Below are 25001 nucleotides of genomic sequence, written 5' to 3' on the forward strand. Positions count from 1 at the left end.
AATATGATGCTAGACATAAAACTTGAATCTACACAAACCAATGAAGAGCACTGGAAATGGAATAAATTAAGATGAAATACCAAGGGCTTCCCTGGTAGCTCAAATGGCTAAGAATCTGCCTGCGATGCAGGAGACCCAGGTTCAATCCCTGTGTCAGGATGATCCCCTGGAGAAGGGAATGGCTGCCCACTCTAGCATTTTTGCCTGGAGAAGTCCATGGACGGAGGAGCCTGGCTGGTTACAGTCCATAGGGTCACAAAGAGTCAGATATGACTGAGTGACTAATACTTATGCACTTAAGATAAAATACATTTTATTTTTTTAGTTACTCTAAAAGATAACTGACTAAAACAAAAAGAATATTTTGCATTTATAATGTGTGTAAAAAATACTGCAAAGAACAGGAGCTAGGTATTGGGAATATATTGTTGTAAAATTCCTTCCAGATTTTATTATTTGGAGTATATTGATGAGATAGAAACTGACTTCTTACAATATGTATGTAAACTTCAGGATAATTATTAGTAAAAACTTTTAAAGAAGTATAAATAATGTCAGTAGACTTGGTAAAATGTAATTTAAAACACTTAACCAAGTGAGACCAAAAAGGAAGAAAAAAGAAACAAACCAAAAAACCCAGATGGAACAAATGGAAAACAACTAGCAAGAGGTATGGCAAAAACCATCACAATATTGTAATTATCCTCCAGCTAAAATTTTTAAAAAGGGGTACATTTTAATCCAACAGCATTGATCACATCAAATGTGAATGATCTCAATATACCAGTGAAAAGACAAATTGTCAAATTGGATGGAAAAGCAAGATGCAACTGTATATTGTAAACAAAACCTATTTTGAATATTAAAAGCATAGGATAAAAGTAAAAGGTTAGAAAAGATGTGCCATGCTAACAGGAGTCAAAAGAAAACTGGAAAGCCCTGTACTAAGTAGGTCAGACACAGTAACAAGCCTTTAGAACAAGGCTTTCAGAGCGATACTGCATAAAGACTAAGGGATTGATTCTCTGAGAACATAAAACAAGCCTGTTGATGCAGCTAACACCAGAGCTTCAAAATATGTAATATGAAGCAAAAATTGATAAAACCTTCAAGGAGAAATAAACAAATCCACAGCTATAGTTGGAGACCACAGCATATCGAAACCACAATGAAATGTCACCTCACACCCGTCAGAATGGCCACCATCAAAAGGACAAGAAATAATAAGTGTTGGTGAGGACCTGGAAGAAAGGGAACCCCATTATGCTATTGATGGAAATGTAAATTGGTGCAGCCACTGTGGAAAAAAGTATGGCGTTTCCTCAAAAAATTAAAAATGAAACTACCATATAATCCAGCAGTCTCATTTATGAGTATTTATCTAAAGAAAACGAAAAACTAATTTAAAAAGATACATGCATCACTATGTTCATTGCAGAATTATTTCCAATAACCAAGACATTGAAACAACCAAAGTGTGCATCCGTGGATGAATGGATAAAGGAACTGGTATAAATAGAGAATGGAATACTATTTAGCCATAAAAAGAATGAAATTCTTCCCTTGTGACAGCAAAAGGACTTTAGGAGAACTGTGCTGTGTGAAATAAGAAAGACACATGGCATATGGTTTCACTTATATGTGGAATCTAGAAATAAACAACAGCAAAAAAGCTCACAGATACAGAGAATAAATTGGTGGTTGGATAAGGCTCCTCTGTTGGCTGCTGCTTCTCTACAGAAGGTTCTTCTGTGCTCCAGCCTGTGGTCTTTTTTTCTCTCTCTACACCTCTGCTATCCGATTTGGTAACCACTAGCCACATTTTGCAATTTTAATACAAATAAATTACAAATAAATAAAACGTAAAATGTAGTTCCTCTTTTGCTGTAACCACACTTCAAGTGCTTGGTTGCTGGATGTGGTATTAGTGGCTACCAGGTTGGACAGTATAGATAAAAGACAATTCTTCATCATAGAATGTTCTGTTGAATACCAATTCAGCACAGGCAGTGCCATGCACTTTCTGTCACCACACATAAGAACGCACTGTGTCTGTCACCCCCTGCTTAGTGATACCAGGATCCATCAGTTGTACATGCAGTAACATTGTAAAAGTCCCCATCAGCCTTTCATCTTTCACCTGTTTGTTCCTTGATCTTTGCCTGAAACATTTGTTTCACTCCTTTTTAAAAAGGTACATATGCAATTGTTCATGTAATTGTTCTGTGTGGTATCTTTCTATATCTGCTTATTTAGATCTGAGCTCATTTTTAATAGCTGTATAATATTGAGCATGTCTATTCTAAAGTACCATATATCTATCCTAAAATATCATGATTTAATTTTGCTAAATAAGTACATATTCTCAAGAATATATTTTTAATTGGACATCCTTTCATTCTATTTCAGATGAGCAGAAGACCTGCTCTTCCTTCCAGACAGTGAAAAATAATAGCATATACACTGAGCCCTGTGAGGATTTGAGAAAGGATCAGCATAGCCCATCCTATCAGCAGATAAACTGTATTGATAGTGTTATCAGGTATGAGACACAAATTTTGATAACATGTTAGTTTTTCCAGAAGTGTGTGTTGTCACTATGGAGCCTTTGTATCATTTTTAATAGCTGTTGTCTTGATTTTTCACCAGCTTATTGTCTTGATTTTTCACTATATATCAGTAGATACATGCTACCTACAATTCATAATAAATTGAACAGTTCAGGGGATCCTGAAAGTTAGAAGATGCTTCCCTTCTTTGAATATAGTTGAGAAGACAAGACCTGTGCTCATAAGAATTAAGTTGTATCGCTTCTCAGCCTTTTGGCTAAGATCAAGTGTAGTATCTGTTCTTATCAGTTTAATATCTGATACGTCCTCTATCCGAGGACAATATATTAAATGGATTTTTGGAGCTGGGAGTTGGAATAGGAGCTTGCTCCGTCCACTCCACGCATCGACCTGGTATTGCAGTACTTCCAGGAACGGTGCACCCCCCTTGGGGGAAACAAAAAAAAAAAAAACAAACAAAAAAAAGAATTAAGTTGTGAAAATCAGTGCAAGATCATAGTAAGGGAATATATAAGAATCCCTTGATGGGGGCCCAGATGGTCAGGGAAGACTTCACCCAAGAAGACAATGAAATACCCCAAACAGAAATGGCATAAGGAAAGCAGAGAGGTGAGAGGTGACCACGTTTGAGGCAGGTAGGAATACATGGCCGAATTATTAATATACAGGTACCTGAAGAGCTACCACATCCCAGCTTTGAAGAGGAAGTGTATCTCCTCTGCAAATACAACTTCCTCATCCTCAGAAGAGGACAGACAAAGCCACAGAGCAGATGACGTCCAGGCACTGCAAGGTGAGAGGGGTGTCTTCCATAGTTAGATCAAGAGAGCCACCCCTCTCTGTTTCTCTTTTGTCTTTTTTTTTTTTTAAGCATTTTAAATAATTTATTTGTTTTATTACTTTAGAGTGCACTGTGTCTTCATTGTACATGCGGGCTTTCTCTAGTTATGGCGAGTAGGGGCTTCTCTTTGTTGCAGTGCAGTGGCTTCTCTTGTTGCACAACACAGGCTCTAGGCACTTTGGCTTCAGTAGTTGGAGCTCATGGGCTCTAGAGCTCGCAGGCTCAGTAGTTGTGGCCCGCAGGCTTAGTTGCTCTGCGGCATGTGGGATCTTCCCAGACCAGGGATCGAACCCGTGTCCCCTGCGGTAGGTGGATTCTTAACCACTGAGCCACCAGGGAAGCCCTGTTTTTCTTTCTTCTTTTGCCTTTAATTATTTCATTGTAATCACAAACAATCCTAGTTTCATATTGCCTCTACATAGCCAATAGGTTTTAACCTATCGGTTATAAATGTCTGTAAACTGTCCAGGTTTGTAATATGAATTTCCTGTTGGGAATTTTTCTTTCCACTATTACATCACCAGCTGTTTCCCAGATCTCAGCTGTACCTGCATCAGAAATTCCCACTAATGGACAGTCCACAGACGCTGAAGGAGGAGCTCCATGGACCCTGAGCACAGCGACTCTGAGCCTGGACACAAGCCAGTGCAGCTCCAGCAGTGTCCTTGTCGACATCCCGCCACCAGACTCAGGTACCACAGTAGCTTTTACTTTAGAATACACTCATCGTTAAATACAACCATCGTAAGAACAAGTCTTTAATACCATTTACTTAGTAAAGATGTTTAAGATGGATATTTTTTCTCTGGTAAAGTATTTTTGGAAATATCATCACGTTTATAACGGTCAACATATTTTGAACTGTATCTGCTAGATATGTCATTTGCCAGTCAACTCTTCTGACACATGTGAAGCACCTAGGATGGTACCTGGTATGTAGTAGTAAGCCATCAATTAGTCTTCACCATTATTAATGCAATTATTGTTGGGACTGCCTTGGGTCACTTTGTTGCTGACCTTGAAAGAGTGTGTTCATTTTGAACTTGGACTGTAGTGGTGACTAGGTGGATTATACATATAAACACATTCAAAGTTTTGTACTGGTCTGATAAATGAGGAGTGTATGTTTGAAGCTGTCTTCCTTTAACATAGTGACTTAGTAAATTATTCTGATGTCTCCTTTTTATTCCATTTTGCTCTCACCTGTCCTTTTGACTTTTGCTTTCTTCATAAGGATTTGGTAGGTGAGGAAATGGTGATAAACATGTTCAGTCAGGTTTTCAGATTGTGCCTAACTTATCTTTGCTGGTCTTCAGTGGAATGTAAGTGAACATGTGCTGAGCTGTTACTGTATACCATCCCCTGCCCTTAGTTCTTCATATAAATTAATTCTCTTAATCCTCATGCCACCCTTTGAGATGGAGAGCATTATATTGACAAGTGGACTGTGGATGGTGGGAAAAGACCAGAGAAAGACACAGCTATTGTGAGATTAGTTTATTTCTGTATATTTTTCTATTATTTCTAATTAGCCACAGGTAGACTTTCATTGAAATTGAACTAGTTCTTCAGGATGAGAGCAGATGCATATCTTTTAGTGTACATATTCTTAATGCTTCGGATACCTATGTGGGCATGGAGCAGTCAGTGACACAGTCAGTCCATGCAAGGTGGGGTCTTGCCTGAAACAGAAACCTCTTTTTTTGACTATGCCACTAGATTTCATATATTTTGGTCTTATGTTAATACTACTTTGAAAGAATTCATACTAAAATCTGTATGCTTTCATTTAAGGAATAAGGAATATTTACTGATAAGCATTTCTCCTGATCTTACACCAGTCTTAGCATCTGCAAGTCTACCTCTTTATTCTAAGGAGAGAAAACAGAATCAGAGCCCAGATGGTCTTGAGCTGCATCTGTCTTTTTCTTTCTGGGAAGCCCATATTCCTGGGGTTTACACCCTATTCTGATGATGAGTTGGGTTTGAGGACCATGCCATAACTAACACCCAGTGCAGCCAAATTTTAAAAAATGAAGCAGAAGAAAGGAAATAATAAAGATCAGAGTAAAAATCTTTTAAGTAGAAAACAGAAAAATAATAGAGAAAAACAATAAAATTTTAAGCTGATTCTTTGCAAAGAGCAATGAAATTGATCAAACTCTAGTAGTAAGACTGATCAGGGGAAAAAAAGGGAAGATATAAGTTATCAATTTCAGAAATGATAGAGGAAACATCCCTAGAGATCCTATCATCACTAGATATCAAAAGAATAACAGCAGAACATTATAAATAAGTTTTCCCAATAAACTTGACAACTTAGACAAAATTGACCAATTGTTTGAGAGATACATACTAAAATCACTCAAGAGGTAGGAAGCCTGAATAGCCTCATATCTATTTAAAAAACTGAATTTGTTGATAAAAACTTGTCCAACAAGAAAACTCCAAGCCCAGATGGTTTTACTAGTAAGTTTGAGCAAACATTTAAGGAAAAAATAATATCAGTTCTGTAGTTCCCTGATCAGGGATTGACCCAGGCCTCTTGCATTGGGCGTGCAGAGTCTTAACCACTGGACCACCAGGGAAATCCTTGCTTACTTTTGTTTTACCTTACTCTTGTTTTTTGAGTTTCTTAAGATGGAAGCTGAAGTCATTGATTTCAGACATTTTTCTTCCTTAGTGGATTTGAGTATAAACTTTCCTTTTACCCTCAGCTGCATTTCACTCATTTTGATGTATTTTGTTTCATTTTCATCGTGTTCAAATGCTGCCTAATATTCCTTTTAATATTTTCTTTGAAATCTTTTATATTTTCATGTGTAAACTCCAATACTTTGGCCACCTCATGCAAAAAGTTGACTAATTGGAAAAGACCCTGATGCTGGGAGGGATTGGGGGCAGGAGGAGAAGGGGACGACAGAGGATGAGATGGCTGGATGGCATCACTGACTCGATGGGCGTGAGTTTGAGTAAACTCCAGGAGTTGGTGATGGACAGGGAGGCCTGGCGTGCTGCAATTCATGGGGTCACAAAGAGTCAAACACGACTGAGCGACTGAACTGAACTGATATATCATCATATATTATTTAGCAAACATTTAGAGATTTTCCATACTTCTTTATTGATTTCTAATATAATCCCATTGTGGTCAGAGAAAATACAAAACTTGAACTCTTGAATTTATTGAGACTTGTTTTATGGTCTATAATATGGTCTATCTTGGTAAATGTTCTGTCTTCACTTGAAAAGGATGTTTATTTTGCCTCTGTTGGGTTGAATATTCTATCAGTGTATAAACTAGGTCAGGTTGGTTGATAGTTTGTTCAATTATTCTCTGTCCACTGATTTTCTGAATACTTGTTGTACCTCAGAAGGGTGTTGAAGCCTCTGGCCATAATTGTGGGTTTGTCTATTTCTCATTGCTGTTTTATTGGTTTTCACTTGGTGCATTTTGAAGCTGTCTTAATTTGTGCATGTTGTTGTTGTTCAGTCACTAAGCTCTGTCTGACTCTTTGCTATGCTATCCCATGAACTGCAGCACACCAGGCTTCCCTGTCCTCCACCGTCTCCCAGAGTTTGCTTAAACTCATGTCCATTGGGTCAGTGATACCATCCAACCATCTCATCCTCTGTCACCCTATTCTCCTGCCCTCGTTCTTTCCCAGCATCAGGGTCTCGTTTAGAATTGTTTTGTCCTTTTGATTAATTGATCCTTTTATCATTGTGAAATGACTTTCTTTATCCCTTGTATTTTCTTTCTTCTAAAATATACTTTGTCTATATTAATATTTTCACTCTAGCTTTTTTTTTTATTAATCTTATATCTTTTTCTAATCTTTTACTTTTAACCTATGTATGTCTTGGTATTTAAAGTGGTGTTTATTTTAGTTGTTGCTTTAGAGTTTATGGTGTATGCATTTAATTTTTCACAGTCTGTCTTCTAGAGATATTATACCGATTCATGTATAAAAAACTTAAAATACTATACTTCCATTTACCCACCTTGGTCTTTGTCTGTTGGCATATATTTCTACATGTGTTAGAAATCCCACCCTATGTTGTTATTATTTTTATGTAATTATTATCTTTTAAAAAAATTTAAGTGTTTTTCCCTGAACTCATCTCTCAGTGTTTTTCATTCCTTTATGTAGATTTATCTGGTATCATTCTTCTTCTGCCTAAGGCATTCCTTTTATATCTCTTGTAGTATAAGTCTACCAGTAATGAATCCTTTACATTTTTGTACATCTGAAAGTGTCTATTTCACGTTCATGTTTTAAACACATTTTAACAAATCATAGAATTCTAGGGTGACAGTGTTTATCTTTGAGTACCTTAAGGATGCTGTTCTACTGAATCCTCATTTGCATTGTTTCTGACAGGAAGTCTCCTATCATCTGTATTGTTTGCATATATACTCAACTTCTGGCTGCATGTAAGATTTTCTCCTCATCATTGATTCGACAGCCTGATTTTGATGTTCCAGGATGTAGTGTTCTTCATGTTTTTTGTACTTGGAGTTTATTTGGCTTCTTGGATTTTTAGGTTTATTGTTTCCATCAAATTGAAAAAACTCCTTCCCTTATTTTTAAAATATTTTTTCTGTTTCCCTTTTTCTGGGACTCAAGTTATATGTATGTAGGCTGCTTGAAGTTGTGTCCCAGTCCACTGATGCTCTGTTCATTCACACTTTTTCATTTTTTTAGGTTTTTGTTTCATTTTGGGACAGTCTCCATTGCTGTGTCTTCAGTTTCACTAGTGTTTTCTATTGTAAAATCTGTCATTATTTCCATTCAGTACCTTTTCCATCTCACATATTATAGTTTTCATTTCTAGAAGTTCTATTTGAGTCTTTTTAATATCTTCCATGTCTTTATATAGCATATTTAAAATATCTTGCCTGTGACTGTATGAAATACAGTATAACTGTTAATGTTCTATCTTCCAGTTCTAATTCTCTCCCAGCCCAGGGTTGGTTTCACATGATTAATTTTTCTCCTTTTTGTGAGTGTATTTTCCTGCTTCTTTGCATGCCAAGTAGTCTTTGATAGGATAGCAGGTACTGTGAATGGGTGCTGAATATTCCTATTAACATTGTTGAGCTTTATTCTGGGACTCAGTTTAGCTTCATGGAAACAGATGGATCTTCTCAGGCTTTGCTTTTAAAATTGCTTAGGCGGGTAGGACCCAGGGCTAAGGCAGGCCCCGGCCCCCCTACCTCCCGCCTCAGTGGCGGGGGGCGTGGCGTGGCAGGGGCGTGGTGGGGCGTGGCAGGGGCGGGGCGGGGAGTGGCTGGGCGGTGCCGGCGCAGCAGACGATGCCACTTCCAGTTACAACACAGGGATCACAGCAAACTCAGCCGCCACAGAAGCACTATGGCATTACTTCTCCCTTCAGCTTAGCAGCCCCCAAGGAGACTGACTGCCTACTCACACAGAAGCTAGTGGAGACTCTGAAGCCCTTTGGGGTTTTTGAAGAGGAAGAGGAAATGCAGCGCAGGATCTTAATTTTGGGAAAATTAAATAACCTGGTAAAAGAGTGGATACGAGAAATCAGTGAAAGCGAGAATCTTCCACAATCTGTAATTGAAAATGTTGGTGGGAAAATGTTTACATTTGGCTCTTATAGATCAGGAGTACATACAAAAGGTGCTGATACTGATGCATTGTGTGTTGTACCAAGACATGTTGGTCAAAGTGATTTTTTCACCTCGTTCTATGATAAGTTGAAATTACAGGAAGAAGTAAAAGATTTAAGAGCTGTTGAAGAGGCATTTGTACCAGTTATCAAACTGTGTTTTGATGGGATAGAGATTGATATTTTGTTTGCAAGATTAGCACTGCAGACTATTCCAGAAGACTTGGACTTAACAGCTGACAGTCTGCTTAAAAATTTAGATATAAGATGTATAAGAAGTCTTAACAGTTGCAGGGTAACCGATGAAATTTTACATCTAGTACCAAACATTGACAACTTCAGGTTAACCCTGAGAGCTATCAAACTGTGGGCCAAACGCCACAACATCTATTCCAATATATTAGGTTTCCTCGGTGGTGTTTCCTGCGCTATGCTAGTAGCAAGAACTTGCCAGCTTTATCCAAATGCGATAGCATTAACTCTTGTACAGAAATTTTTCTTGGTATTTTCTAAATGGTATGTGTTTAGATTATATTAAAATAAAATTGATTGTAGAAACAAAAATAAAATTGCTTAGACAGGAACAGAGCAGTGTAGGGAGGTCTAATTCTTCTCTACTACTGAGGCAAGACCCTTAAGAGTATTCTACTCAGTGCATATGGGTTATGAGATCTTTTAGTCTGGCTGATGGGACCGAGCCCTGTTCTCCACCTGCTGTGAGCTTCAGTCTGATCCTTTCAGGTGATTTTTTTTCCTCATATGAATGAACTGCTGAGGACTTGGGGGTTCTCTGCAGATGTCTGGAGGCCTCTCTGTGTGGCTGTCCTCTCCACTCATCTTCCTGAGATCCAGCCACTGTCACCTCCCCAGACTCTCAGCTCTGTCTCTGCCCTCAGGGAGCCCACCTTATTCCTCGCTCTCAAGGCAGTAGCTGGGCAGGCCTGAGGCTCACCTTGTTTTCAATCCCTTAGGATGTTTTGTGTCTTAGAAATTATTGTTTCACATATTTTGTCCCTTCCTAGTTATTTCAGCATAGAGGGTCAGTCCAATCCCTGTTCCTCCATCTTGGCCAAAATCTAAAGTCCTCTGTCCGGTGTGTTGACTTAGACCAATCAGAGCCCGTTTCTGGAAGTGGAGTGGGACCAAGCCTACCCACACAGGAGAGGAGAGGGGGAATGGAGGCTGGGAGGACCCACCAGTGTGTGCTGTAAAATCTTTTGTACCTGGAAGAAGTAATGTTTAGAAGCAACCCAGCATTTGTCTGCAGGTGGTTATGGGCATCCCTGTGGCTCACCAGTAAAGAATCCACCTGCCAGTGCAGGAGACCTGGGTTTGATCCCTGGGTTGGGAAGATCCCCTGGAGAAGGAAATGGCAACCCACTCCAGTATTCTTGCCTCGGGAATCCTATGGACAGAGGAGGCTGGCAGGCCACAGTCCATGGGGTCTCAAAAAGTCAGACACAACTTAGCAACTAAACACCAACAGACTGTTACTTTAATAAGCAGTGGTATATAAATAAAAGGGGCTTCCCAGATGGCGCTAGTGGTAAGGGAACTGCCTGCTGATACAGGAGACATAAGAGATGTGGGTTCAGTCCCTGGGTTAGGAAGATCCCCTGGAGTAGGACATGGCAACCCACTCTGGTATTCTTGCCTGGAGAAGCCTATGGACAGAGGAGCCTGGTGGGCTACAGTCCATGGAGTCGCAAAGAGTCAGACACAACTGAAGCAACTTAGCATGCGGCATGCATGCACATAAAGTGGAATCCTGTGTGATGTACTAATAAAAGGGATATTGTTAAATGAAAAATTTGCAGGTTAGTGTACAAGATTATATGCCTTTTGGGTAAAAATGAGGAAGAGGGATAAGAATCTATATCTGTACTTATTTATAGATGCTTAAAGAAAGTAGATAAATAAGCAAATAAAGGGTTTTCTGTGGGGAGAATAAATGAGAACTAGGCAAGTGTTAAAAAGGGTTGGGGGGAAGCTACTAAATGTCTAACACATGTTGATTTTTGAACCCATATTTATATTACTATTAAAAGATTAATCCAGAGACAATAATTTTTCAAAGAATTTATGGAGATAAAAAATATTTACAATGAAAGCAGGATCTAAATAATGTGTGCACATTGAGCATTACAACTCTAAAATGTATGTAAGTAAGTAAGTGAAAGTCACTCACTTGTGTCCAGCTTTTTGTGACCCCATGGACTGTACAGTCCATGAAATTCTCCAGGCCAGATTATTGGAGTGGGTAGCCATTCCCTTTTTCAGGGGTTCTTTCCAATACAGGGATCAAACCCAGGTCTCCCACATTGCAGACAGATTCTTTACCAGCTGAGCCACAAGGGAAGCCCAAAATGTATATATAAGTATGCAAAGAGTATAAAACAAGGCCGGAAAATAAAAAGGTACCTGCTAGATTGATGGAGGTTTTATGTTCCAACCATTGTAATGATTGTAAAAATTTACTGAAAGGCAGTTAAATTAGTGAAAGTAAATAAATGCAAAATAACCAGTTGGAGTTAAAATTCAATCTGTCTTCTTCCACTTCAGTGGAATTGACTCCAGCAGAGCACATATCGCTGGTGTGTGAGCCCTGGACGCTCAGCACACACCCAGCTCCACTGGCCGCAGAAGCGTTTAGACACTCAGGGCTCACAAAGGCTGTGCTGTCAGCCCACACACAGAAGGAAGAGCAGAGCCATGTAGATAAATTCCGGGAGAAGATTCTGTCGTCACCCTATAACTCCTATCTTCAGCAGGAAAGCAGAAGCAAAGCTAAATATTTGTATGTTCAAGGTAGTTAAATTTTAAAAAATATATTCCACATAAACCTAGGAAAATGGTACTGATGAACCTATTTGCAGGGCAGGAATACGGAGGAAGACGTAGAGAACAGACTTGTGGACGTGGGACGGAGGAAGGAAGGGAGAGACAAGCTGAGAGAGCAGCACTGAAACATGTCCGTGACCATGTGTGAGATAGACAGCTGGTGGGAGGCTGCCGTATCACAGGGCGCTCAGCCCAGTGCTCTGTGACAGCCCAGAGGGGTGGGAGGGGGTTCAGGAAGGAGGGGTATACATATACTCATGTTCTACAGCAGATACCAAGGCAACATTGTAAAGCAGTTATCCTCTAATTATAAATAAATTAAATATATATATATATATATATATTTTCCATTTATCAACAGAGTTATCAAGGTTAGGAATCATACATGAGTCCTGGAAGATGTGGAATGAAGTGTAGGAGGTTTGCTTGTAAGAAAATGACTGAGAGATGCTGAAATGGGGTTTACTTTATAGCAACAGCTTGTATCCAGGATCTCGTTCATCTTTCTAGATCTACTTTCTGTCATTCCTTTAGTGGACATGGTTATTATTGACCAATGTTTATTCCTTGTAATGTGCTTACAACTACCTGTCAATGGAGTCCTTCTGTTCTGGGTTAGTTTTCTGTAACTCATCTTCCTCTTTATCCTGCAGGATGTTCTGCTTCCAGGCTGACACGATCAGCTGGTTGCAAGAAGGGGAAACACAAGCGTAAGAAGCCTCTTGTGTGGTTGGACGGCAGGAGCACCAAGGATCACTTCTGTCCCCACCAGGATGGACAGCCCTGGTGCCCCTCCTCCACCTCCTGTCCCCATGCCTCTGGCCCCTTGCTCCCAGCTGCAGTGATGGTTCCCAGCTCAGCCCCTTGCCTCATCCCTGCTCCTCCCCTCCCAGCCACGACCTCCCTTGGCAGAGAACATGAAGTCTTGGTAACTGTACTGCCAAGGCTGCCTGAGCCACCCTTGCCTAGCAGCCTGCAGTATTTCCCAGCTCTGCCTTCTGCTCACTTTAACACTTTTATGAACATCTTCCTGCATGACCCCTCTCTCTCTCCCCTCTCGTCATCGTCATTCTCCCCATATCCCTTCTTGGGAGCAGCACCCTCTTCGGAAATACTCTCTTCGATATCAGCAGAGGCTCCAAACCCAGGCCCACCATCTTCAACCATCAACCCAAGGAGCAGAAAGGAGAAGTGGGAGACACAGAATGAAGGATGCCCCCTCATTAACTCAGGGAGCAGCTCCCTGCTCCAGCTTGACCTCCTGCAAGGGGACAGGCCCCGATCCTGTGCATCCCCAGAAACTGTGTGTGTAAGTGATGCTAACTTCCAACACACAAGTGAGAAAGTAACTATGCGCCCTCTTATTAAAATTAAGGTTTTTGTGCCAAAGCTCAAAATGAATGGCCTAGTCTGCATTACAGCTAAGGGTAACCTTCATTACAGCTGAGGTTAAGACTTTGTTCTACAGAAACACATGGTATTCCCTCCTGACTCCATTTAAAAAGCTGCAGTGAAAGAATTTTCTATGTCCTGAATTCTTACCTACTTTGCTAGGTTTTCCCCCAAGTGCTATCTTTCAAACTTTATTTGTGAACTGGATTTTCCCTCTGCTTTAAAATTTGATATCTAGGTATTAAACTTAAATGTTCATTGCCTAGAAAAAATATGTTCTCTTACAACTGGGGTTATGGGCTGTTTAGGAGCAAGCCATACTGACAAGACATAAATTTAACAGTTTTACTTTTTCAGACATAACTGTGGGATAGCGGGTCTGTATGGGGAGAGCTCCTTTCTGTCATTATTTATCAGTAAAGTAGGCAGTTTATAGTTTTATACTGATACATATCAATTTTATATGAAAAATTTTTGTCACTTTTCTTTAACTTTTCATCTCTTTATGTAAAAAGGCCTTCTCAGATTTATTTGTCAGTTTAAACTTCGGGGTAAGACTTTCCTATATTTAGATATAGGATCTAAGACAAGCATAAGTATTTTCACTAAGGTTTTCTTCAGTCCTCCCTTCAAGGTATAACCATTTTTAACAAATGTTCAGAATCTGATGATCTAGATCAAGAATCAGGGATCTTCCTGAGTCAGGGATTGAACCCGGGTCTTCTGCATTGCGGGCAGATTCTTTACTATCTGTGACACCACAGTAGCCCTGGAATGTGCTCAGAAAGCAGTAGTGAACTTCGCTGGTGGTCAAGGGGCTAAGATTCCATGCTTCTAGTTCAGGAGGTCTGAGTTCGATCCTTGGTCAGTGAACTAGAACCCACATGCTGCAACCAAGAGTTTGCATGCCTCAGCTAAAGAACCTGCATGCCTCAACCTGCCACAACTAAGACCCAGTACAGCCTTATATATATATATATATATTTATATATACGTATATATATATATACACACACACACAAGCCATATCTTTAACATTATATGCAGAGGAACCTTGGCCACATTCTTGGGGACAGGCTAAAAATGTTTTACTTCTCAGTTATGTATGGACATGTGCTTTTTTTTTCTGTTTAACGTGAAGTTGAAGATCTGCCAGTTATTCTGTAATATGATGCTTGAGATGCTCAGTCTCTTTCCTTGTGTTCTTACTTTCCAGCAGGGTATCAGTGGCAGCGGTGGGACTAAGATAGATGGTTTTACTACCAAGAAACCATCCACAGCATCACTGCACTCGGTGTCTCCACCGGGAACGGGCTCTGCAGCATCAGGTAGTGGCTCAAAGTGACACATTCTTCATACCCCGTGGTCAGGAGATCACTGCCTAATGGACTTTCAGGTGTTGGCCCTGGCGTGAATGTATTTTTTTTTCTTTCTGTAAGCTGTATTGGGGTATATTTATATACAATAAATTCACCACATTTAGGGGCACAGAATAGGAATTCTGACAAGGATTTATGGCAGTATAACCACCACCACAGTCACCGTACAGAATGTTTCCATCATCTGGAAACATTCTTTGATTCATTGCAGTCAGAGCCCGTCCCTGATCCTCTGGCTCTTGGCAGGCACTGATCCACTGTCACTTTAACACTGCTCTTGCTGTAATTTCACATAGATTGAATCATCCAGTGTGCAGTCTTTTGTGTCAGGGTTCTCTTGAGTTAGCAGAGAGCTGTTGAGATTCATTCATATTGTGCATATCAGTAATTTGCTCCTTTTTATTGCTGAGTGGAATTGCATTGGATGAATAGCCATTCACCAGTTGATGGTTTATTCAGTTGTTTCCAGTTTGGGGCTATTAAGAATAACACTGCTGTGAACATGTAAGTGTGAGTCTTTTTGTGGACATATGTTGTCATTTTTCTTGGTTAAATACCTAGGAATGAAATTGCTAGGTCACATGGTAAGTTTATGGTTAACTTTATAAGAAACTGCAGACTGATTTCCAAAGTGGCTGTACCATTTGCATCACTGTCAGCCACATATAAAAACTCCAATTTACAACACATCCTGGCCAACACAGGACATTGTCCATCATTTAAATTTTAGCCATTCAAGTAGATGTGTACTGAAAGCTCATTGTGGTTTTAGTTTTCATCTGACTGTTGATTCATGGTGTTGGCTGTCTTCTTGTCTACTTATTTTCCATCCAGATATGTTCATCTGTTGCCCGTTTGTGGGGGGCATGCTAGTTTTTTTACTGAGTAGTAAGATTTCAATGTGTATTCTGGATACAAGTCTGTTATCAAACACTCATTTTTCTTCCCTGTGTGTGGCTTGCCTTTCTATTCAGTTTTTTATCTTTATCTTCACTTTGAAGAGCAAATGTTTTGATGAAGTTCAGTTCATCAACTTTTCCTTTTATAGGTTGTGCTTTTTGTGTCCTTTTTAAAGAAGTTCATGCCTAACTTGAAGTCACTAAGATGGTCTCCTGTTTTCTCTTGGAATTTTTACAGGTTAAGCTTTTATAGCTAAGTCTGTAGTCCATTTTTAGTTACTTTTTATGTGTGAGGTGAGCTCACCTCCTTCCACAGGCAAACTAAAATTGCAGCTGTTTCCAGAACACCTATCAATGAAAAAGATCAGAACCTACATCTTCTATTGGACTTCCCTGGTGGTCTAGTGGTGAAGAATCAATCCACCTGCCAATGTATGGGACACAGGTTCAATCCCTGGTGCAGGAAGGTTCCACATGCCGCGGGGCAACTGAATCCGGGAGCCACAACTATTGAGCCTATGCTCTAGAGCCTGTGAGCTGCTACGCCTGAGCTCTGCAACAAGAGGAGCCTCTGCAATGAGAAGCCTGTGCACCATGACTAGAGAGTAGCCCCCACTGTCCACAACTAGAGAAAGCCCGCACGCAGCAGTGAAGACCAAGTGCAGCCAAAAATAATTTTTCAAAAAAAATCTTCTGCAACTAATGATATAAAGACGGAGCCATGAGAAGGGTAGGTGGTGGGGGGTCACAGTTTAGTCAAGACCCATAGTCCCCAGTGGGTGACCCATGAATGAAAGAGTAATCACAATTGCAAGGCTGTCCCTAATGAGCATGGGGTCTGATCCCCATGTTGGTCCCTGCAGCCTGGGCATCCTTCTCCAGGAAGATGAGCTCTCAGAATGTTTGACTTTGAAGCCCAGCAGGGCTTACTTTGGGGAGAGTCAGAGGGGTGTGCACTCTTAAAAGGTGCACACAGACTCTCACATGGACCTAGGGCAGAAGCAATAATCTGAAAGGAGCCTGGGTCAGATCCACAGGCTGAAGTTGGACAGTCCCCTAGGAAGCCATTCCCTTCTCTAGGGGATCTTCCTGACCCAGGGATCAAACCTGGGTTTCCTGCATTGTTGGCAGATCCTTTATAGTCTGAGCCACCGGGAAGCCCCCCAGGGAGGCAGGAGCCAGTTAATGGAAGCTCACCCTCAAGGATGTAAGCCCTGGTAGCAGCCAGTTGGGGGCACTCTTTCTACCACATGGACTCCCGTGCTGGCTAGCGCCATTTTGGAATCTTCCCTTTAGCTTATTCGCCTCCAAACCCAGCCTCACCCATATCCACTGGCCTTAGGCACTGGTGCTGGGACATTTCAGGCCAAGCAACTAACTGGGCAGGGACATAGCCCCACCCAAGAGCAGACAGGCTGCCTTAAGACCCCTGAGTCCACACCTTCCCCTGGACATGACTCTGCCCACCAGGGGGCCAAGGGCCAGGCCCCACACACTTATGTGCAGACCCTAGACCTGGGACACCCAGGACCCTATACACAGAGACCCTGGGATCTAGCTCCTCCCACCAGCAGCAGGCACCAGACCCAGAATCTCCTGCCTCAGCCACCAGCAAGCCTGCACTAGCTGCAGGCCCAGCCTCACCCACCAGCAGACAAGTACCAGTGCAGGAAAGAGACAGTCCTGCAGCCTGTGGACCTAGCTCTCACGTGAGCAGGCCAGCACCAACATCAGGACCAGCTGGGCCCTGGCCCTGTCCACCAGAAGGCCACCCTGGACCCGCACCCAGCTGTGTCAGGTACCAGCCCCACCCACTGGCAGTATGACATCAGCTCTGGGACCTCTGGGTCCTGCAGCCAGACTCCAGGACACATCTCTGCCTGCCAGCGGGCTGGCGGGATCTCCCGGACATTGACTTCACCCACCAGTGAGTCAGCACCCACCCCAGTGCACCCATCTCAGCCCCTGGGTGCTGCCCCCAGGTGCCTTGTGGTCCTTGCAGCCTCCACAAAAGACAAGGCCTAGGAACCAACCAGAAGGGTATAACCAAGCCTACTAGACCACCCATGGTAGCTAGCCTACCACAACAGAAGGGTCCCAGCAGCTCGCTTAGGGGTCACTCCTAGAGCAAGCATACAGCTCTAATGACCAGAGGGGAGTACACTTCTGAGACATTGGGACATCTCCTACAAAAGGCCACCTCTCCAAGATCAGGAAACATAACCAACCTACATAGACATGAAAACCGCAGTTTCGGCAAAATGAGGCAACATAGAAACATGCTCCAAGCAAAGGAACAAGATTTAAACCCCAGAAGAGCTAAGTGAAGTGGAGATAGTCAATCTACCCAAGAAAAAGTTCAAGGTAATGATTGTAAAGATGATCAGAGAACAGGAAGAAGAATGGATAAACAGAAAAATTACAAGTTTTTAACAAAGAATTAGAAAATATAAAGAACAACCAAACAAAGATGAAGAATACAATAACTGAAATGAAAAACACACTAGAAGAAATCAATAGTAAACTAAATGATACAGGGGACTAGACCAGTGAGGTGGAAGACAGAGTAGTAGTGGTAATCACTGAAGCTGAATAGAAAACAGAATAAAAAGATGTAAGGACAGTTTGAGACATCTGAGACAACTCCCAGGCATACTAATATTCACATTATAATGGTTCCAGGGGGAAAAGGGAGAGAAAAAGGATTAGAGAATATACTTGAGGACATAATAGATGAAAATAGCCCATTTTAACCTAGTCCCAGGTTACTGGGAAAGGAAACATATACAAGTCCAGGAAGAAAAGAATCCCAAACAGAATCTACCTAAAGAGAACCACACCGAGGTACATTGCAATTAAAATGGCAAAAATTAATGATAAATAGAGAATATAAAGAAATAATAGCTGGGGACTTCCCAAACGTGGGAGAGGAACTAGATATATTAATAAAAGTCCATGAAGCTAAGAGAATACCTAATTACTTCAATGCAAAAATACTTTCTTTTCCAAGACACATTATATTAAAACTGTCAAAAGTCAATGGCAAAGAATTTTAAGGGCAACCAATGGGCAAAGGATAATAGCCTACAAAGGAACCCCCATTTGGCTATCAGCAGTTTTCGCAACAGAAACTCTGTAGGCCAAGAGGAAGTGGAATGACATTCTCAAGATACTGAAATAAAAGAACTGTCAGCCAAGAATATCCAGCAAAGCTATCCTTCAGGTATGAAAGAGAAATACTTTCCCAGACAAACAAGAGTTGAGGAAGTTTATCACCACTAGACCTGCCTTACAAGAAATGTTCAAAGAAGCTCTTCTGCCTGAAATGAAAAGGCCAAAGTATGCAAAACCTTGAGTGAGGTATAAATAGAATCAGAAAATCCCAACTCAGTCAGAATAGATTTTTAGACCCACTGTTGGAGCATAAAAGTTAAAAGGAAGGAAAGCAGTAAAAACAACTAAAGGTACTTCAGTTTGGTAACAGACTCATAACATGAAGGGGGATCATTTAAGACAACTAGAACATGAAAGGGGAAGAGGAAAAGGACAGACCTGTATAGGTAAGTGAAGATAAGATGCTATCAGCATACAAAGGGCTATTTTATTTATGAGGCATTTTATGCAAACCTCATGGTAATCACAAAACATAAATCCAGAGCAGAAATCTGAAACCAAAAAAAAAAGAGGAAATTGAGAAAAGCATTATAGAAAACCACCAAACCAAAATGGCAGACAGAAACACAAGGAAAAAGAAACAATGGGGGAGGAGAGCACAGAGAAAACAAAAGATTAAAAGGCAGTACTAAATCTCCACTTGCCAATAATCACCATAAGAGTAAATGAATTTGTCAATCAAATGACACAGCGTGGTTGGAGTATTGCAAAGCAAAATTCAACTATATGCTGCCTCCAAGAGACCTGTCTCAGCTCAACAGAAAAACAGATGCAAAAGAAAGGATGGAAAATGGTACTCCAAGCAGATGGCACCCAAAAGAAAGTTGTGTGGCCATACTTGTATCGGACAAAGTAGACGTCAAGCCAAAAAAAGATAATGAGAGACAAAGATGGATGTTATATAATGATAAAGGGGATGAGTCATCAGGAAGACATAACAGTTATTAATATTTATGCACCTAGCATAAGAGCACTGTTTGTGACCCCATGGACTGTAGCCCACCAGGCTTCTCTGTCCATGGGATTCTCCAGGCAAGATTACTGGAGTGGACGGGCATTTCCTTCTCCAGGGGATCTTCCCAACCCAGGGATCGAACCTGGGTTTCCTGCATTGCAGGCATATTCTTTACCATTTGAGCTACCAGGGGGACTTTAAAACTCCACTTACATCAATATATAGATCATCCAGACAGCAAGGATGTGTTGATGGGTGTGTGTGGTCAATTCAAATGCAGTAGAATACACATTTTTCTCAAGTCCATATAGAACTTTCTCAGGGATAGTTCACATGTTGGGACACAAAACAAGTCACAAGGCATTAAAGAAGATGGAAATCATATCATGTCTTTTTCCCCCAATTACAGTGGTAGGAAAGTAGAAATTAACTATGAGAAGAAAGCTGAAAAACTCACAAATATGTGGAGACTGAGGTGGTTCAGTAGGTAAAGAATGTACCTGCAATGCAGGAGATGCTAGCAGAGACAGGTTTGATCCCTGGGTCCGAAGATCCTCTGGAGGAGGAAATGGCAACCCACTCCAGTGTTCTTGCCTGGAAAATCCCATGGACAGAGGAGCCTGGTGGGCTACAGTTCATAGGGTTGCAAAGAGACACAGCTGAGTGACTCGAGCACAAACATATGATACTGAACAAATATTGAGTCAAGAAATCAAAGGAGACATTAAAAATTACCTGAAGACAAGTGAAAATATAACATTTCAAAACCTATGGGATGCAGGAAAAAAAAATACTAAGAGGACAGTTTATAGCAATCCAAGCCTACCTCAGGAAACAAGAAAAATATCAAACAGTCTAACTTTACACCCAAAAGAACTAGAAAAAGAAGAGTAAATGAAGCCCAAAGTCAGTAGGAGGAAGGACACAAAGATCAGAGTGGGAAGAAATGAAATTGAGATAAAATTAACAAACCTTTAGCTAGGCTCACTAAGAAGAAAAAATGACAAAGCTCTGATAAGTAAAACCAGAGGTGAAAGAGGAGAAATACAGTGATACTACAGAAATACAAAGGATTAGATGAGAATATTATGAACAGCTATATGCCAATTACCTGGACAGCCTAGAAGAAATGGAGAAATTCTTAGAATCGTATAACCTGCTAGGACTAAATCATGAAGAGATGGTAACCCACTACCATCAGACCAGTCAAATAGACCAGTCACTAGTAAAGAGAATAAAACAGTCATCGAAGATGTTCCAAAAAACAGAAGTCAAGGACCAGACAACTTCTCAGGTGAATTCTATGCCAAGCATTCAAAGAAGGTTTAATACGTCTACTTTTCAAACTCTTCCAAAGAATTGAAGAGGGGGAAACACTTTCCAGCTCATTTTACGAGGTTGTCATTACCTGATGCCAAAACCAGACAAGGACAGCACACACACACAAAGAAAGTTACAGACCAGTTATCTCTGATGAACATTAACCCTCAAGCGTGAAAGTCACTCAGTCATGTCTCACTCTTTGTGACCCCATGGACATACATGGAATTCTCCAGACCAGAATACTGGAGTGGGTAGCCTTTTCCTTCTCCAGGGGATCTTCCCAACCCAGGGATCTAACCCAGATCTCCTGCACTGCAGGCAGATTCTTTACCAGCTGAGCCACATATTAGCAAATACATTTAAAGGATCATACATTATGATCACTCCAGTATTCTTGCCTGGAGAACCCCATGGACAGAGGAGCCTGGTGGGCTACAGTCTGTGGGGTAGCAAGAATCAGACATGACTTAGTGACTAAACCACCACCACCACCACATTATGGCCAAGTGGGATTTATTCCAGGGAAGGAAAGATGTTTCAACATCCATAGATCAATCAGGGTGAAATAATGTGGCTAACAGGATGAAGGATAAAACTCATCTCAATAGATGTGGTAAAAGCATTTGACAGGATTCAACATCTGTGATTTTAAAAACTCTATAAAATTGGTATAGAAGGAACATGAAAGTGAAAGTGTTAGTCACTCAGTCACACCAGTTCTTTGCGACCCCATGGACTGTAGCCCTCCAGGCTCCTCTGTCCATGGAATTCTCCAGGCAAGAATGCTGAAATGTGTAGCCATTCCCTCTCCAGGAGATTTTCCCAACTCAGGAATCAAACCTGGGTCTCCTGCATTACAGGCAGATTCTTTACCATTTCAGCCACCAGGGAAGTCCCAAAGTTCCATTTTCTCTCCATTGTTGACTTCTCAGCTATTCTTTTTTTTTTTTTATCTTTTTTTCCTTTTTAAAAAAATTATTTAGTCATTGCTGTAGGATTTATACATATGTCTTCTACTTATCACAGTTTATACTGTTATTTCACTTTTTGTCTTAGAACTTCCATTTCGTCCTCTTGTCTTTTGTGCTAAGTAAAATGTGTCATTCATTTTACTTCAACATGTATTACAAGTCCCACAGTAAAAATGTTGCTGTTTTTGGCTTTAAATAATTACCTTTCAAAGAGATTTTCTTCTAATGAGGAAAAATGTCTTACATATTTATCCATACACTTATTTTTTAAAAATTATGTACTTCGTTTTGTTTTAATTGTTCCAAAGTCAATGAGAAGGACCTGGAAGGATTAGATGCAGGACAGGGAAGGAATGATCTGTGAGGCTCCATAGCCACTGTAAAGGCATGGGCCTTGGCACGGATGGATGGCTTCTCTGTTTTAATAGGAGGGCAATGAAGAGAGAATGCACATATGAGCAAATTTGTGTTTGGCATCAGGGTAATGAATTTCATTTCTCATGGCTTCCTTTTCTTTCCTTGTAAGTGAGACTGAGGAAGGAATAGAGGATCAGAAGATAATCCTGCTGGAAATAGATGGTGCACTGACCGGAGAACTGTGCCAGGATTACAGGCTTTCTGATGGTCCTTTCGTGATGACGAATTTACTGCAAAACCGATGTACCCTGTTCCATGTGACTTTCTCTATGCTTTTGGCAACTTGGGTTCAGATAAGAATGGAATAAGAAAGTGGCTTTATCAGAGTTGACGTTTTGATATTGTGGGAAATTAAAGGGAAGAAGACTCAGGTATGGCAGAGTGTTACTGAATGATAGGCTTTGTTTGGGCTCTAGGCAGAATGACTAAAGCTCTGTTCCAGATGTGCAGTTGGAACAGTTGAACAAGCAAGGGAGAAAGAGGAGCTGAGACGCTGGGACTTTGGAGGCGTGGCTGAGATGCGGCAGTTACAGGTGATGATGAGAAGGGCGCTGTGACCTTGAGGAGTGGATAGTTCAGGAAGACTGAGGAGATCTTGGAAAGATGGAGGAATGGGAAGGCTGAGGTGACCTGGGATGACGCTGGGCTGGGTGGTGAAGGACACTACCAGTTAGTCGCCCAGGCCTTTGAAGAACGAGCACCAGCGTGGCAGGTCAGCCCCTGGCAGATATGTTCTAATTTGGCTTTCTTTGTTGTTGTTGATTTTTGATAGGAAGCAGTGGCAGCTGTATAAACTTTGCTTCTAGTGATTATTCTTCAGAAATCTCTCAAAATGGGCAGCAATCTCAGGACGTACAGAAAAAAGAAACATTTCCTAAGTTAGCTGAAGAGTCCATCTGGAGAATGATAAAGCAGACACCTGACTGCATTCTAATGACGTATCAGGTGCCTGAGAGGTAAGAAGCATGTTGGAAGACCCACCTTTATATAAGTGTTCTGTGGTTTCTTGTGTTTTTTAATACCAAGTGATTTTAGCATTTTTATACATATCCTCAGAGGTATGTATTTTCAAATTCATTGATTTGAAGTCAAATGGTGAATGATTTCTTAAAACAATGGTTGTGGTGGAAGTGGATGCAAATGTTATATGTCATAAGGTGAAAACAAAGAGAGGCAGTGCTTTCCAAGATGGCTCACAGGTACATTAACTATTTTTAGAGTCTGGACTTTATTTTTCTCATTCTAAAAGAAGAGCTAAAGGAAACCTTTCTTCCATATGACTCATTAAAACTCTATGCAGGTGTTTTCCATCAAGAAAAAGAGGTCTAGCTTTACCAACTTGACAAAGAAATGAGTCAGTTTTTTTTTTTTTCAGTGTGAGATATGAAATCATACTTTAATGAGAGATTTGAAGTATGTTGCAAACCAAAATGAAGTGTTGGTCTTGGATGACAAGATAAGAACCCTGTGCCTTATTTAGGACTGTGAAGCTTTTGTTTGTCTGCTTTTTTGTTTTCAGGGTTAAAGAAGTTGTACTGAAAGAAGACCTAGAGAAGCTGGAAAGCATGAGACGGCAGCAGCCACAGTTTTCTCTAGGGCAGAGGGAGGAGATAGCCAACGTGCATTCCTGGATTCGGCGCCGGACGATCCCTCAGGAAACAGACACCCAGGTGAGCACAGTAATAACAGCTGCCGTGTGCTGATGGCTTTGTGGCAGCCAGTGTTCTGGGCTCTGGCTGGACCCCTGTCCCTTGGTTTCTGCAGGGGATTGGTTTCAGGACTCCTGGCGGCTTCCAAAATCCACGAATGTTCAAGCCCCTCATGTGAACAGCATAGTATGTGCATGTAACCTGTGCACATCCTCCTTGAGGCTTCCCTGGTGGTTCAGACAGTAAAGAATCCCCCTGCAGTGCAGGAGATCTGAGTTCAATCCCTGGGTCTGGAAGATCCCCTAGAGAAGGGAATGGCTACCCACTCCTGTATTCTTGCCTGGAGAATTCCATGGACAGAGGAGCCTGGTGGGCTGCAGTTCCTGGGGTCACAGAGAGTCAAACACAACTGATCGACAAACACTTTCACTTTACTTCACTATGCAATCCTCCCATACATCCTAAATCATCTGCAGATTACTTATAATACCTAATCCACTGTGCTGCTGCTGCTGCTAAGTCACTTCAGTTGTGTCCGACTCTGTGAGACCCCATAGACAGCAACCCACCAGGCTCCCCCATCCCTGGGATTCTCCAGGCAAGAACACTGGAGTGGGTTGCCATTTCCTTCTCCAATGAATGAAAGTGAAAAGCGAAAGAGAATTCGCTCAGTTGTGTCTAACCCTTAGCGACCCATGGACTGCAGCTCACCAGACTCCTCCGTCCATGGGATTTTCCAAGCAAAAGTACTGGAGTGGGTTGCCATTGCCTTCTCTGTAATCCAGTGTAAATGCTGTTTAAATAGTTGTAAATTCAATGTGCATGCTATGTAAATAGTTGCCAGTGCATGGCAAATTCAAGTTGTGCCTTATAGAACTTTTTGGAATTTTCATCCCCAAATGTTTTGGATCTGTGGTTGCTTGAATCTGTGGATGTGGAGCGTGCAGATA

At 41.2% G+C, this 25001-nt stretch overlaps 2 protein-coding genes and 1 non-coding gene across 19 annotated transcripts in view; all 3 read left to right on the forward strand.

Moving 5' to 3' along the window:
- Nucleotides 1-25001, forward strand: part of PER3 (period circadian regulator 3) — a 71165-nt gene that overhangs the window by 42283 nt on the left and 3881 nt on the right. For 8 of the 17 annotated variants that reach the window (XM_043484853.1, XM_043484848.1, XM_043484849.1 and 5 more), the window contains 8 exons: nt 2410-2542; nt 3239-3363; nt 3936-4103; nt 11614-11859; nt 12546-13201; nt 14501-14612; nt 23175-23358; nt 23922-24072. In XM_043484853.1, coding sequence (XP_043340788.1) covers nt 2410-2542; nt 3239-3363; nt 3936-4103; nt 11614-11859; nt 12546-13201; nt 14501-14612; nt 23175-23358; nt 23922-24072 — 1775 coding nt within the window. Of the gene's footprint in view, nt 1-2409; nt 2543-3238; nt 3364-3935; nt 4104-11613; nt 11860-12545; nt 13202-14500; nt 14613-22511; nt 23359-23921; nt 24073-25001 lie in introns of those variants that run through there. The other 9 variants (XR_006272516.1, XR_006272518.1, XR_006272517.1 and 6 more) reach the window with 9 other exon arrangements.
- On the forward strand, nt 2807-2997 carry LOC122452668. Its single transcript, XR_006272822.1, has one exon. It is a non-coding gene; the product is annotated as a U2 spliceosomal RNA (small nuclear RNA).
- Nucleotides 8704-9610, forward strand: LOC122451848 (poly(A) polymerase alpha-like). Its single transcript, XM_043484864.1, has one exon. The coding sequence runs from the start codon at nt 8732-8734 to the stop codon at nt 9587-9589; it is 858 nt and encodes a 285-aa protein (XP_043340799.1). The 5' UTR covers nt 8704-8731; the 3' UTR covers nt 9590-9610.

Source organism: Cervus canadensis, chromosome 13 (assembly GCF_019320065.1).
Source record: "Cervus canadensis isolate Bull #8, Minnesota chromosome 13, ASM1932006v1, whole genome shotgun sequence".
Classification (NCBI taxonomy): Eukaryota; Metazoa; Chordata; class Mammalia; order Artiodactyla; family Cervidae; genus Cervus; species Cervus canadensis.